This window comes from Bombus huntii, chromosome 15 (genome assembly GCF_024542735.1).
Source record: "Bombus huntii isolate Logan2020A chromosome 15, iyBomHunt1.1, whole genome shotgun sequence".
Classification (NCBI taxonomy): domain Eukaryota; kingdom Metazoa; phylum Arthropoda; class Insecta; order Hymenoptera; family Apidae; genus Bombus; species Bombus huntii.
This window is the reverse complement of record NC_066252.1, coordinates 4,079,808-4,092,882: the sequence shown is the minus strand read 5'-3', so window position 1 is coordinate 4,092,882 and position 13,075 is coordinate 4,079,808. Positions and strand designations below refer to the sequence as shown.

Genomic DNA, 13,075 nt, shown 5'->3' with positions numbered 1-13,075 from the left:
TTACCGCCTAATGACAAAATCCGCAATCATTTAGTTGCCAAGCCAATATCTTAGCTCGGTCGAGCTTCGTCGCAGCCACAACGAAGTTTCCAAATGTTTCGTAAAAGGTGTCGAAGCCTGAACGGGCTGAGAACGACAACGTTGGCGTATCGAATTCGCGGTAAAACGATCCATAGAAAGCAGAACAAAGCTCGATTGAATAGCAGTAGACGGACGATAGTGTCATCGAACCCTGGATGTGGAAGAAGCGCGGTACATGAACGAACGTCTTTCTTGCAGATCCTCGTAGAATACGACGACGTAGAGTGGCAAAGAAGAGAATGGCTATCGCCGCACAGAGACGCAGTGTTTTCGTTCTTCTTAGTGGAAAAGGGTCTGTATTGGGCCGAGCGACCTGACCCCAGGCATGCCAGCCTCATCGCCATCGATCACCACAATCACGCGAATAATAACCACCACCATCATCGTATCAACGGGAAACCCCTGAGGGGTGCCACTGCTGTCGCAAACACTGTCGCCTGGCCGGCTCTAGTAAGTGCGCCTTGTCCTTCGTTTCTCTTCCCCCCTTCGCCTCTGCTTGCGCGTCCTTCTTTCCCGGACGCTTTATCGATTAACGAACCGTTCGCGTAGCCACATCAGCCAGGACGTTCCGTTGATCCCGGTTAAGTGTCCATTGGCGCAGAAACGCGCTCGCAAAATTGCAACTTTCAGATTCGAATGGACGAGAATACGGGGCAGTTTACATGCAAAGTATTCGCGATCGTCGTTGCGTTTCAGCGCCAAAGCAGATCCAACCCTAGCCATTTTCCATCCCTTGTTCCGTTCGTTTAGGGATAATTAAGAGAGCAAGCTTTAATTTTAATAAACGCGCCATCAATTACAAGCGTCGTCCCTTGTTCCTCGAAGCGTCTAGAGAGTTTCATTAAATATTCCGTGTAATATGTAAATATTTCGGTAGTTGGGTAGCGCGGTATGGGCGAATTCAAATTAATCCTGAATCGAAACTCACTTGCAGACATTTTACCCCCTGGTGGCGCGAGCAGAGTTACCGGAAGACGCGATGCCTCTCGAGTTCATGCAAGATCGAAGACTGGATTTCGTCGACTACTCGAAGCTGAAGCCATTTACCGTGAGTATCATCTTCGTTTTGTTTCTCTTAGATTTCCTCCGTACGTCTGCGAACGATGCTTGTCGTTACGATACACCGAGCTCTGAATATTTCCAAGTTTAACTTGCAACGTGTGATCCTCTGACGCGACAAAGACCAGCGTATGATATTCCGATCGATCAGACGGATATCAAGTTCGTTACGAAGTCTCTGCAGCTTTTTCTTTTCACCGAGAAAGCGCTGTTAGGAGATCTTTGGCCGATTAAGAGGCACGCGAGTTCCCTAAACCGATCCAGCCGCTTCGCAACTGCAAACTTACTTCGTTAGAGCGGCGAGGAAACTTGGCAGCAAGTTGCGAGGCTATTGACCTATCCGACAGCCCTCGGGGGAACCGTTGTCGTGACTACGAGTAATCTTTCGAGGGATGCGATCTCTGGTGACCGAATATCGCCTTTAGGTCATCCAGGGTCATCTGAAATTTACAATCCGCAGGATCGTCCTCGTTTTATCCTTCCTTTATCTTTGTACTTTTTCCTACAATTTTTAATTTAATTTGCTTGTTTTATAACAATCGAATAATCCCTGTAAACGCAGAAGAGAAATGATTTTTAGATGTCACGTAAGGTAGAAGATAGACGTCTCCGCCTCTTTGAAATAACCACGGCAGAAGGACACTTTGCAACCCCTAATGGACTGTTAAAACGCGTGTAAGGCAGAACGGAAAGCGGACGGTCTATCTATGTCGACCCTTACGCGATCGACTTTCTATATTCGAAGACGCGGCCAGAAACATCCATAAGGAACGATAAATCGATGAGCGTGTGGTTTTTCCGCGATGGAGGGAGGGCGTGCATGCTTGAAAAGTTTTTACGTTCGAATGGACGGACGCGGATGCGGGGAATTGTTTCCAAGTAATTAAACTAGCGGAACTTTTACCGTTAAAAGTTTTCTCGGCTGCCGACGAATTGTAAGTCGTTCGGTAAGTCACGTGCGGTGAAAAGTTGCACAAAGACCGTGGTCAGGAGATCAGCTGCACCGGAGTTTCGCGAGCCTATCTCCGCTGGTTACGTATTGAGCACGATTACAGATAGTTCCACTTGATGAGGAAAATAGCGCGTCTCTCGTCATTTATCTGCCTGTTTCCATTCAATTTTCTACCTTTTAAGATCTTTTTCTCTCTCTTTAGACGCGAACCTTGCTACTAAAATACGACAAACCGTGTCTGCAATTGCATTCGTTCTCTTTTCTCTCTCTTTTTAAACCAGAAATATCCTCGTTTTACGTAGTAATGTTTGTTCAAATCCAATGCTAGCTGTTTCGTTCGTTTTTACAAAGGTAGAGATAACATAGTGCTGAAAACGTTTTGAAGACAGGGAAAAACTGAAACGCAGCAGTTCTATCGGTAGCATTAAATAGTTGAATGGATGCAGCGTATGCGCGAATCTAACGGCGAATCTATCGATCTATTGTAAGACTTCTTTGCCTCTTATCCGCTTCATTGATGCACTAGAGCCATTCATAATAGCGATCCTCTAATTATTTAGAGCGGCGTATAAAGGAAAGTTGCCAGGCTATCGATGAAACGATCCCGTGGCCTGACAATTGAACTTCACCGTGTTACGCGCAATAAATAGAAGGAGAGAAAAAAATGTCACGGCAGAAATAATTTGATCAGGGTTACGGGAAATTGCTCGTGCTTGGCCATCACCGGCTTCGCGTTCGATTATCGATTTCTGATAGCCGCAGCTGCACTTTTCCTTCGCCAGAACAAAACAGAATCTTAAAAAGAGAAAGGAGACGCTAGAAAAAGGGGAAGAGAGAGGAAAGAAGCGTGGAACGAAAGAAGAAAGCGACGGAAGAAAAGGAAAAATAAGACGTTAGGAATGTTTCCAGTGAACAAAGCGGAAGGAGCAAAAAAAAGTATACGGCTGCAACGACGCGGCGTGCCACAAAAGGACGAGAAAGAAGCTTCGACAATGGCGTAGCAAAGTCCGACTGGTGAAAAAGAAACAACAAGATGAAGTTAAGAGGAACCTGAAGGATATAGAAAGAAGAAAGGTGCAAAGAAAGAGGCGCGGAGTAGTCGTGAAAAAGAGAAGACGACGAATTAGAAAGAAGAGAGGAACAGAGGAAGGGAAAAAGGAGAAAAGAAATTGGTCGGCTTGGCTGGACCGCAAAAGGGTGAAGAGTCTGCTGACCCTGAACTATAAATGCAACGGGTTCTTTCTGCAAGCTGTTTCGAGGCGCATAGCTAGCAACACGCATACCGAGGGAGCCGTGTAATCGCACCGTGCCGCGCCGACACGTACTTACGCCCGGGAAGAAGCGATCACGTGGATATTCGTTCGCGACTTGCGTGAAGCTTCCAACAGCTATCCTACTCTTTGCTCTTGTTTCGTTGGCAGCTGCCGGTTCGGTGACTCGTGTTGACACCGCGCGTGCACCAACATCGTCGAACGTTGGAGAACGGCCAACGCAAGGCGCCAACATATTCCCGTTTTGCCTAACGGTCCGCGATACAACGATGCAACCCGCCACTCTACAGCTTTCGCATCTTTTCTTTCGTAAGATTACACGCGCTGCGTCCTAAAGATTTATCGATAAGAGCAAGATTTATGGTTAGAATCCTTGGGAATATGTACAGCGAGTCGCGCGTGTACTCATCCACCTTGTCCTCGACTTTCACGACGCGTTACTCTTGCCACTTGGTCGATCCTTCACTGTCGATCGTTTAGTTTTCTATTCTTCGACCAAAGTCCAAGCTGAGAGTTCTCGTAACGGACGAGTAGACACGCGATAGGAAACCGTTGCAGGGCGAAATGTCGCTAGGAAACGACGTTGATTTGGCTACTCAGTGGTGGATATTACATGGAACGTCGGGCAAATTGTTAAGCGCTCTCGACGCTTTGGTAATAGCGTTATAATTGCCGTTATATTACTGCCATTATCGCGCATCACCGTCATGCTTCGCGTCGTGATTGCACAACGCATCTGACGTAACAGGGCGATCATGACGTAACGAGACGTTGACGCAACGCTTCCTCGGCGAACGCGTGTGTAAGTATGTACTTTGTGTGTTCGCGAGAGAGTATCAAGGAGGAAAAAGTTGTCGTGGAACGACTTTATCGATCGTTCGAGTTCCGAAGGATCGAGCTGTTACGTCCTAGACTCGACTGGATTCCTGCAGGCTTGTTGCCCCTGTGGCTCTCCACTTTCCACTTTCGACTTACCAATTACCAGACGCTTTATCGATTCGAATAAACGAATTGGCCAAACCGAAACGGTGTCGACTACGCGCAGATCGGATTTGTTTGATCGGTAAGGCGTGGCACGCGCAATGAATCGCCAACAGGGAACAATTAATCACCCAATTACGAGGCCAGGCATCGGATACCGTTTCGAGGAACAACTGCTTTGCTCGTTGAAGACGATCGATGGCGAACTTGCGCCTATTTCGCCTCCTCCTCCATCTCCAATCGTCGACGCACGATATTTTCTTTGTTACGATCATGGCCAAAATATTCACATTTTTTAGTTTCGTTCTGTCGAGGTTATTCGATGCGTAAACGGAGAAAACTGGCGGATAAATTGTAAGGCAGAAAATATATTCAAATAGAAGTGTAATTATAAGTAAGAATACAATTCGAGCTGGTCCAGATCCGCACGCTAGCTGTGTTACCCAATAACTGAAAAACCCCGAAACCAACGTCGCCTGGATACCGTTTATGGTCTGAATTCGTCGCAGTCTTTCGTCTACACGCTGTCGATGGCTTCGGTGCTTGAGAAAACTAAAAAGACCAGATGTAGAGTTTTCTTAGAAGCGACGATCATTTCAACACGTTCCTATGCTTTGTAATTTAATTTATATGAAGCGTGGATCGATGCAAACATATCCAAAGAACGAGGATCCGGAGCAACCTGTGATGCAATTTCATTGCGAATTCCTATTCGTTTATGGGAAATTAAAAAATCCGTTGCAAATGTCACGTAAAATAACAAAATAAAAAAGAAATTTGAGGTGAAAAATAAAAAGAGAAAACTTTATTTTTTTTTTCTAACATCAATACACTTTACAATCTACTTCCGAACTCTAGGCGTGACTTTCTAAGACTGACTCTTATGATTTTTCTTTCGATCGGATCCGATTACTTTCTTTTGTCGTCCCTCAACATCCCCACCGTCCATGCATTTGCTAGGCGTCCGCGATCGTTGCCACGTGCTCTTTCTTCTAGAACCTTCGGTGGAAGGACCGTTGGGATGTTGATGGTTCATTAGGCACTTCAGCGATATACATTGTCGCCGAGTGCCTCCGCATCTTTATCTCTATCGTCAGTCCGTCGGATTTGAAGTATGTCGGTCGTGACACAAAACTCGATGAACGCGCTGATCTAAGGAAAACTATCGTACGCGCGCATTACACGATTCTCTAGTCGAACTTCAGGTCTCGATAAAACCTCGCATAACGACGCTTCAACCGATCGTTGTTCTTGCAGCAGGACTGGGAGCTGACCAAGGGCTCGGTGCCCTGGGCAAGCGCTGTCAGGCGATGGGCAGAAATGCAGGATGGCCAGAGAATCCTGTTAACCACGCCGAGCGTTCTAGTTGGCTTCAGGGTCGAGGTTTATCGGGCCGAGGGCACTACGCAATGGTACACCGCTGTCATCGTTGGTTACAACGAGTCCACCAAGGTAGCGTCCTCTTTTTTCCACGTTCACTAGGTCACGAAAGTATCCGAACGCTTACCTTGAAAAATATGTACGCTCGTACTACACGTGTTATGTTCGTGAAACGTAAATTGTTGCTTGTGTATAAACGTGTAAACATTTTAACGTTTCATTGGCATTCGAGTACTTTCGTAAGAATTAAAAAGACGATAAAAATTCGTGAATCCTATCGTTTGATCGACCATAGTTACGGGCAGAGAATCGGAAGATCGTAGAGACTTTCACTTTCCGAAACAGTTCTCCGTTAGGTTTTACGCAAGATTCGTTACGATCGATTCGCTAGACTCGTTGACTAGTCTACGGGAATAGTCAGGTTAATACGGTCCAACGAGACGATAGTCCATCGACTGGAACAACCTTTGACACTTAAATTGACAAATACGGTTTGCTCGGGGACATATATTACTCGATTTCTGCTGTTCCACTCAAACACCCGCGAGAACCGTAAATTGCTCGTGAGAAGGATTTATCACTGTTCGAAACTAGTCTAATGTCTCGATCTATAGATCGAGTAGACGCGAAAATGAAAGACGCTTTCGTATCGTTGCTTCCTTTCCGAAGGAATTCCCAGCTCGATGTTTATTCGAGACCTCGCGGACCGTAGCATTCGTCGATCAATGGCAATTGTCTATAATAAATCGTCTCTCGCGTATTTAGCTCAGTTAATATACGATGATATTTGTTTTAAGATTCGAGGAACAGTTTCGAGCAGCGTAATAAATCCAAAATGTCGGAATACGAAATCACGATTGATTTCTGTTTTTATTGCTTATCCATGGTTCTGCGATGCAATTTTTAGGATTTGACTGTCACCGATGACACGGTTCTCGAGGATCACAACGAGGACCCTAGTTTAGTACAAATGCGGCTGATTGGCGATGGAGGTGAGTCGACGAATAATATTCGCTAGAAATAATCGCACGGTGTCGAATCTTTCCGATAGACGGATAAACCAACTTTTCACTATCGTTCTTCTTTTTAACGAAATAAACTTGTTACGTTTTAATGCAATAGAACGTAATTCTTTAAGAAGTGGCTGTAAGAGATAAATGTCTTTTCTTTTTTCTTTTTTTTCTTCTTTTTACGAAGCGAATATTACTTTTTTAGAAGAGAGTAAAAAAAGAGATAGAACATCGTGTCAATTTTAGCTCGTTCCTTTTTCTGCAGTCGTCGAGAGCATCATGAGAGGCGAGGTCGTCGGCATGACACCGAGGAGGTCGAGGTCATCGACTGCTCTGACGCACGCGCTTGTTGTGGTGAGTGAAATTCAATTCCGTTCTATTATTAAATCGCTATGTAGTTTACGATAATATAAACGGCAAGAGCAATGTGTCATACCACATTTTCCATTTTTCTCCTTTCTCTTTCGAATTTATTTATTAAGTCGAAACATCAGCATTGATATACATTATCGTCGTTGTTCTTTCGTAACGCAGTTGTACAAAGTATTCGATTATTGTACGTAGGAGAAGCAACGCTTTTTTGTACAGTTTCTTCTTTTTTTCTTATTGTTAACACGATCGTTGCTTTCGAATCGACACGTGCTCTTAGTTCATTTGTACGATACCACCTTCAAAGTGGGACTACAAATCAATTATTTTTATGATATTTTACGATAATTCGTATATTTAAAGTTTTACAATTGCATGGCAATTATTTTTTAGCGTACAGCGCTGTAGAGAAATGAGTTCCCACTTTGAAGCAGATGGTATAGAAAGATTTTCAAAGACAACATGAGAAACGGACCCACTCCGGTCACTCGTTACCTGATTAGTATCGTTATCTCGATTAATATCTGCTCAAGATCGTGACGTGTTCGCAAGTTGCCCCGATCAGGGGACTGATCGTTTCGAGTCACGAATTGAACAGCGCGATAACCTCCTCGAAGTAAACATGTAACTTCTGCAAAGATAGCTCCCCTCTGGTCGATCGACATGACTCAAATAAATTTTCTTCCGACGATAGAGCGGTGACTTGTGTCTCCAAAGAAAACACGTTTCTTCGGCTGACGAACATTCGTTTCGTTTAAATTCATTCTCCCAATTATTTGCCAAAAAAAAAAAAAAAAAAAAAAATACACGAAACAAAGTTGGCACGTAGAAAAGAACAAAAATCGTTCGACGAGTAAACAAGCTTGTCGCGTATTGGCTCGAAAATTCTTTCGTCCTTGAATACCACTTTCGCATCTACGAGATAATGAGCAATGTAACTTCCAACCTATCGTACCGCGTGTTATCACCTTATCGCTCGTTACCGTGACATCGTTACCGTGAGATTTCTTCATTTTTCCACCGTCATTGAATATATGTATATCGACCAGTGGCAGATAAGACGCGAATCGTGGCAAACCGCAAGGTTTGAAAAGATATAATAGTACCGCTATATACCGCGGAAATGCGGGTGTTCGCGAAAGTATTCGAATACCTGTAGAAGCAGTTTATGAATATATTAGCTGTCCTGCGTGAAACATTTTGAAACAACGTTCGATATTTAGACAATTTGGAAGAAACCTGAAAGTGCATGTACGCAGTAGTTACAAGATGTTTGTTTAAACAGCGCAAAACGTATATCGTTATATACGTTCGTGTTCCTATGAACACGGGCGAAGTGTTTCAATTTCGAATACCTTTGTGGGTCGTTATATAGGTAAAGGAAGGAAGGAAGAAAAAATAGACAAGAAAAGCGGAAAATATTTGGCGAAAGCACGTGATTCTGTGTGCGAACCGACTGCTTCCCTTTAATGCGGGAAATCAATAAAGTCGTGTTTGCGGCACCCTCGAGCTTTCAGGAATCGGGAATAGAGTCCGTTGCTACCTTGGCGGCCGACTTCCGTTCGTCGTGAACGTGGTTGCCCCACCTTCTTCGTGTTCTCTTCGCTCGATTTCCTGGCGAGACGGCAATCGAACATACCAGACGGTCCCTTCGAAGGGACAATCTCCGTCACCGTGCATTCTCGATTCACCCCTCCTGTTCCCCTTTTTTTTTCAACCACGCTGTTCGTCTTCGACGAACTTCATTTCGTTAAACGGTGTATCACGACAGTTTTAGAATCTGAAAACAGCTATACCGATTATGAGTTATTTATCGCGAATACATTTACACCTATGAATAGAGTCTTAAAGATAGAGTCACACTGAATATCAAGAGTTATTAATATACGGAATAATTATAGCGGTCTTAAATAATTTCATGACCTCAATAAAGCACGTTTGCAATGAATATCTATATAAGTAACCTCTATATATAATTTCGACAACATAATCGGAATATTGTTTCGGTGTTAATCAAGTTTCGAAATCTTTTTATATAACCTGTATATTCGGAACAGACTTCTATAAATGTCATCTCGTAAACCAATCTTACATCCAATAGAGTAGTTTCTTGGCAAAATCGATCGTCTCTTTTCCCGATGAATGTTACTGGTAAATTAAGAATTCGTCGAAATCTTCGAAGCAACCTAATCACATCGGTAATTGAACGAGAAACTAGATCGACAGAAGCTGAAAACGGTAGGTCCGTAAACGGCAATCAGAAGTCGCTTTTCAGAGTTGCTCGGTGTCTCAATCGCGGTAAAGTCGAAGCGTTAACCCTGGTTGCTCGGCGCGACGACTTTCCACGATCCGGAATTTTCTATCGTTAGCGAGTAATTCTGTGAAAGTTTCGAATTCGATGTCACCGGAGTTGCCAGCGTCTATAGAAAGAGATATTCCATCTTTGAAATTTCTTCCTACCTCGCGAGAGAAAAACTTCTTACGGAGAACTCCGAATTCTCTGTATCCATGGACCTAACAATCTCGTTAATGCGAGAGGAATCTGCCCCTCTTCTCTCCTTCGATCCCTCCTTTGCCAATTGCCTGTTCCATAAATCATTTCTGCGAAATCTATTCCAGCTCCGCGATTATATCAACCGTTTGCCCCGACCCGCATGAAATTACTTCTAAAATCTAACCCGCAAGAATTATTTATTGTACTTTCATTCGCGACGTTCCACATGCTAATCTATTTCAGCTTTATCATAGATGGTATTTTACAAGTGGAAAGTTAGCAATAAACTTTCTTGTATAACAGTTGTTAATGTTTCCATTCCACTGTACGGTGGTAATTGAACTAAGTGACACGTAATATTCAAATAGAATCTATGAAACGTTTCATGTTAATTTCGCTTAACGAAGGAATTTCGCGAATACAGAAGTAATATTAATTATAACGCGAATGAAATAATGTAGATATCGTGCGTTCCACGTGAATTCTCACTGGCTTCTATTTTATCAAATTGTCGGATCCGTAGATCAGAAAAAATGCGCTAATCTTTAATGGATCGCGCTTCGACTCTCGTGATATATCAGCCAATTCTGATAACAAAGATTATCAATTTAAAAGACAAAATGATTAACAAGCAGAATATTACGAAGGAAAAATTATCAAAAAAAAAAAAAAAAAAAAAAAACAGGCTCCAGTTGTATTTTCCTCGTGTTTTCGAATTTCTTTGAAACTCGTATACGTAGTTTCTGAGAAGATCGCGACGTAACAGTTTCTGCGGTCCCGTTGTGAGACTGGAATCCGTCGAGTGTAGAAGCTGGTTCGAAGGCTGCGTGCAAAGTTGGCGGAATTCGTGACTCGCAGGATACTTTGGGTCGACAGCCCTAAGTCAGGAAGTTCCGAGCTGGCTTATACGAGTTCGAAAACTCGCCGAAAGGGATTAAGCCAGCGACTGCTTGCTCGTAATGGAACTTGCTCTCCAGTTTCGAGACGCTTCTTGGAAATAGCCATTAGAGCCACTTTAAAGATTGCACTGTGAACGAACTCTTGCCTTTCGAACGTTCCACGGGAATTCCTCCTTTTTTGCCCGGCTTATACGAACACTTTGCTCCGCGAAACGTTCATTCATATTTCGTCGTATCGCTTCGTGGAAACTGCGAGATAAAGTGGAGACTTTATAAAAAGGATTATCCGCGGGACGAAGAAATCGTCGACCGATCGATTCGACGAATTTTTACGGGAAAACTTGACTCTACTTTCCACCTGTGGAAAATTCGAACGACAAAAACATCTTCTATGAGATATTTTTAAAACACTGACGTATTATCTTCCATTTAATCGCTCGTTTATCTTTGATAACGATTAAAAATCAGAGATAAAAGCGTAATTACGATTAGTCATAAGCCATTCTATCAATTCTAATTTCTGAAAGAACAATCGGATAATTAATTTTGACTTATCCATACTGATTAGATTATCCAAAAATGAATCGATCAAGTCGAAGAACCAAAGAGAACAAATCAACAGCTTTCTATTCCTCGTTGAAATGTCCGTGATTGAAATTTGTCTAAGAAGGTTTATATTTTGTTCTTTTTCATCGACGCGTAACGGTGCAATCTCCCCTCGCACTTTCGTCTTCCGTTTCCCGATCCGCTATGGGATCTCCCAACAATATCGAGTCCCGCGAAGGAATTCGGTCTACACCAACTCACGCGTTCCTATACGTGAGAAAGGGGATGGGGGAGATTGGTAGTTCCCCCACGGCATCCCGTTCCTCGTGTTTCTCATTAAATCCACGAACAGCTTCTTTAAAAGGGGTCTTGGAGTCGTCAATTAAATGCCTTCTTCGCTAGCGAGGGGAAACTCTTGCCGAAAGCCCTACGAGTCACCGACTTTACCTGCTCCTCTATCGAGTATAAGATATAAATTATGTATAGGGTGTAAAGACAAAAGAGACTGGATCGAGGAGAATAGAAGATAAGTAAGGTGAGACGAAGACGACTTTCATTTAGAGTTCGTTAGCTCGGCTAACGATTCGACGCGGGCCAATATTTTTTCCTCCACTCATGCGAAAAGCATCGATTCGCCGGCAGCTCAATTAACAATCCAAACGAATGCCAACACCAAACCAGACATCGCAACGGCCGAAACTCGAAATACCCTCGGTGGACAGACCGATTCATCCGAATGTAAATATCGGGCAAACACCCTAGCGAGAGAGAGCAAGGGGGTTGGCCGGCGGCCAATCTCCCTCCTCCGAACTTTGCTCAAGTTCACCTGGTATGTTGGACTCGTAAACTTCCTCTTGTTTCCACCTTGCTTTTTCACCCTTCTTTTTCCTTTCTCCGCCCCCGTCTTCAGAAGCTCTTCTACCATTTTCATCGGCCTCGTCTCATCTTTATACCTGGCTGGGGTATCTAGCCGCTTTAAAGAGTCGTTCAGCCAATAGGGGTGGTTGGCCGAGTCTGCACCGGCGGCTCAAAGAAAACGGTCGAGCCTCGTGGCACGTGGGAGGACAGAGGTGGAGGGGTTGGTCGGAGCGAGGTGGAGCGAGACCGACGCCCCTGGGGGTCGAAGTGGGATACCGATGGAAAGAAGAGAGACGGTCGAGCGGTTGCTGGATCCGAATGAAACGGAAGGGGATGAGCATCAAGGGAGGGGAGAATGCAGGCCTAGGGGTTAGAGTGGCAGAAAGAGAAACGTGCAGAGTGGCAAGGGTCGCGAGAGTATGGAGAGAACGGGCTGGAAGTCGGGCTCTGAAGCTGCGAACCCAGAATGGGAATCGGCACTCGAGAATGGCAAAAGGGGGTGCGTAGCGTGGAAAGTAGGTGGGGCACGGTATGGCTGGCTGGATGGGGTTGGGGCGGCGGTCGGTAGCTGTATTGATTCTCAGGCAGGTCAGGCTGGTGGGGGTCCACGATGGTGGGGGTGGCTGGTGGTTGGCGCGAAACACATCCCTGCCGCCCGGCCAGAGCTAACGCAAAACATCAGCCTACAAATTGGTGAATTTCGTTCCCCGACTGTCTGGAATTCCGACAACTTTGCGCCCTTTCTAGGCTTAAACCACGCCACGACGCGGCGTCCTCTGGCTCGCGTTCCTCGAAATTCGGCCGCCTTCTCTCGGTCGACCGAGCAAATTCCTCTTTCACTCTTGTTTTATTCTGTTTACGTTCGAACGTTGGGAGATTCAGAGATACACTTACGTAATCGTATTCGATCAGACATCGACGAAATACGCGAACGAAGCAGTGTAGGGGTTATGAATCGTTAACGAGCCTGTCCGGATACCAGCCAGCTTTCCCATTTATTCCGTATCGACGGAAATACTTCCGCTTAGCAATAGCGCGTTACCGGCGAGAGCGAATTCGGTGGTGGATCGTGTATCGATTCGTCCGATCCGAGGACGAAACGGCCGACATTTTTAAACGAGTCAGTGGATTATCGTTTCCAAGCGAAATCGAATATGTGCATATGTCGCGCTCCT

General features: G+C 44.6%; 1 protein-coding gene across 4 annotated transcripts in view; it reads left to right on the top strand.

The window, feature by feature from the left end:
- LOC126873686 (probable JmjC domain-containing histone demethylation protein 2C) overlaps positions 1 to 13,075 on the top strand; it is a 230,421-nt gene that overhangs the window by 44,570 nt on the left and 172,776 nt on the right. For 3 of the 4 annotated variants that reach the window (XM_050634786.1, XM_050634788.1, XM_050634784.1), the window contains exons 2-6: positions 280 to 531; positions 1,016 to 1,129; positions 5,602 to 5,796; positions 6,632 to 6,716; positions 7,000 to 7,088. In XM_050634786.1, the coding sequence (XP_050490743.1) occupies positions 280 to 531; positions 1,016 to 1,129; positions 5,602 to 5,796; positions 6,632 to 6,716; positions 7,000 to 7,088 (735 nt within the window). The remainder of the gene's footprint in view (positions 1 to 279; positions 532 to 1,015; positions 1,130 to 5,601; positions 5,797 to 6,631; positions 6,717 to 6,999; positions 7,089 to 13,075) is intronic. The other variant, XM_050634785.1, reaches the window with a different exon arrangement.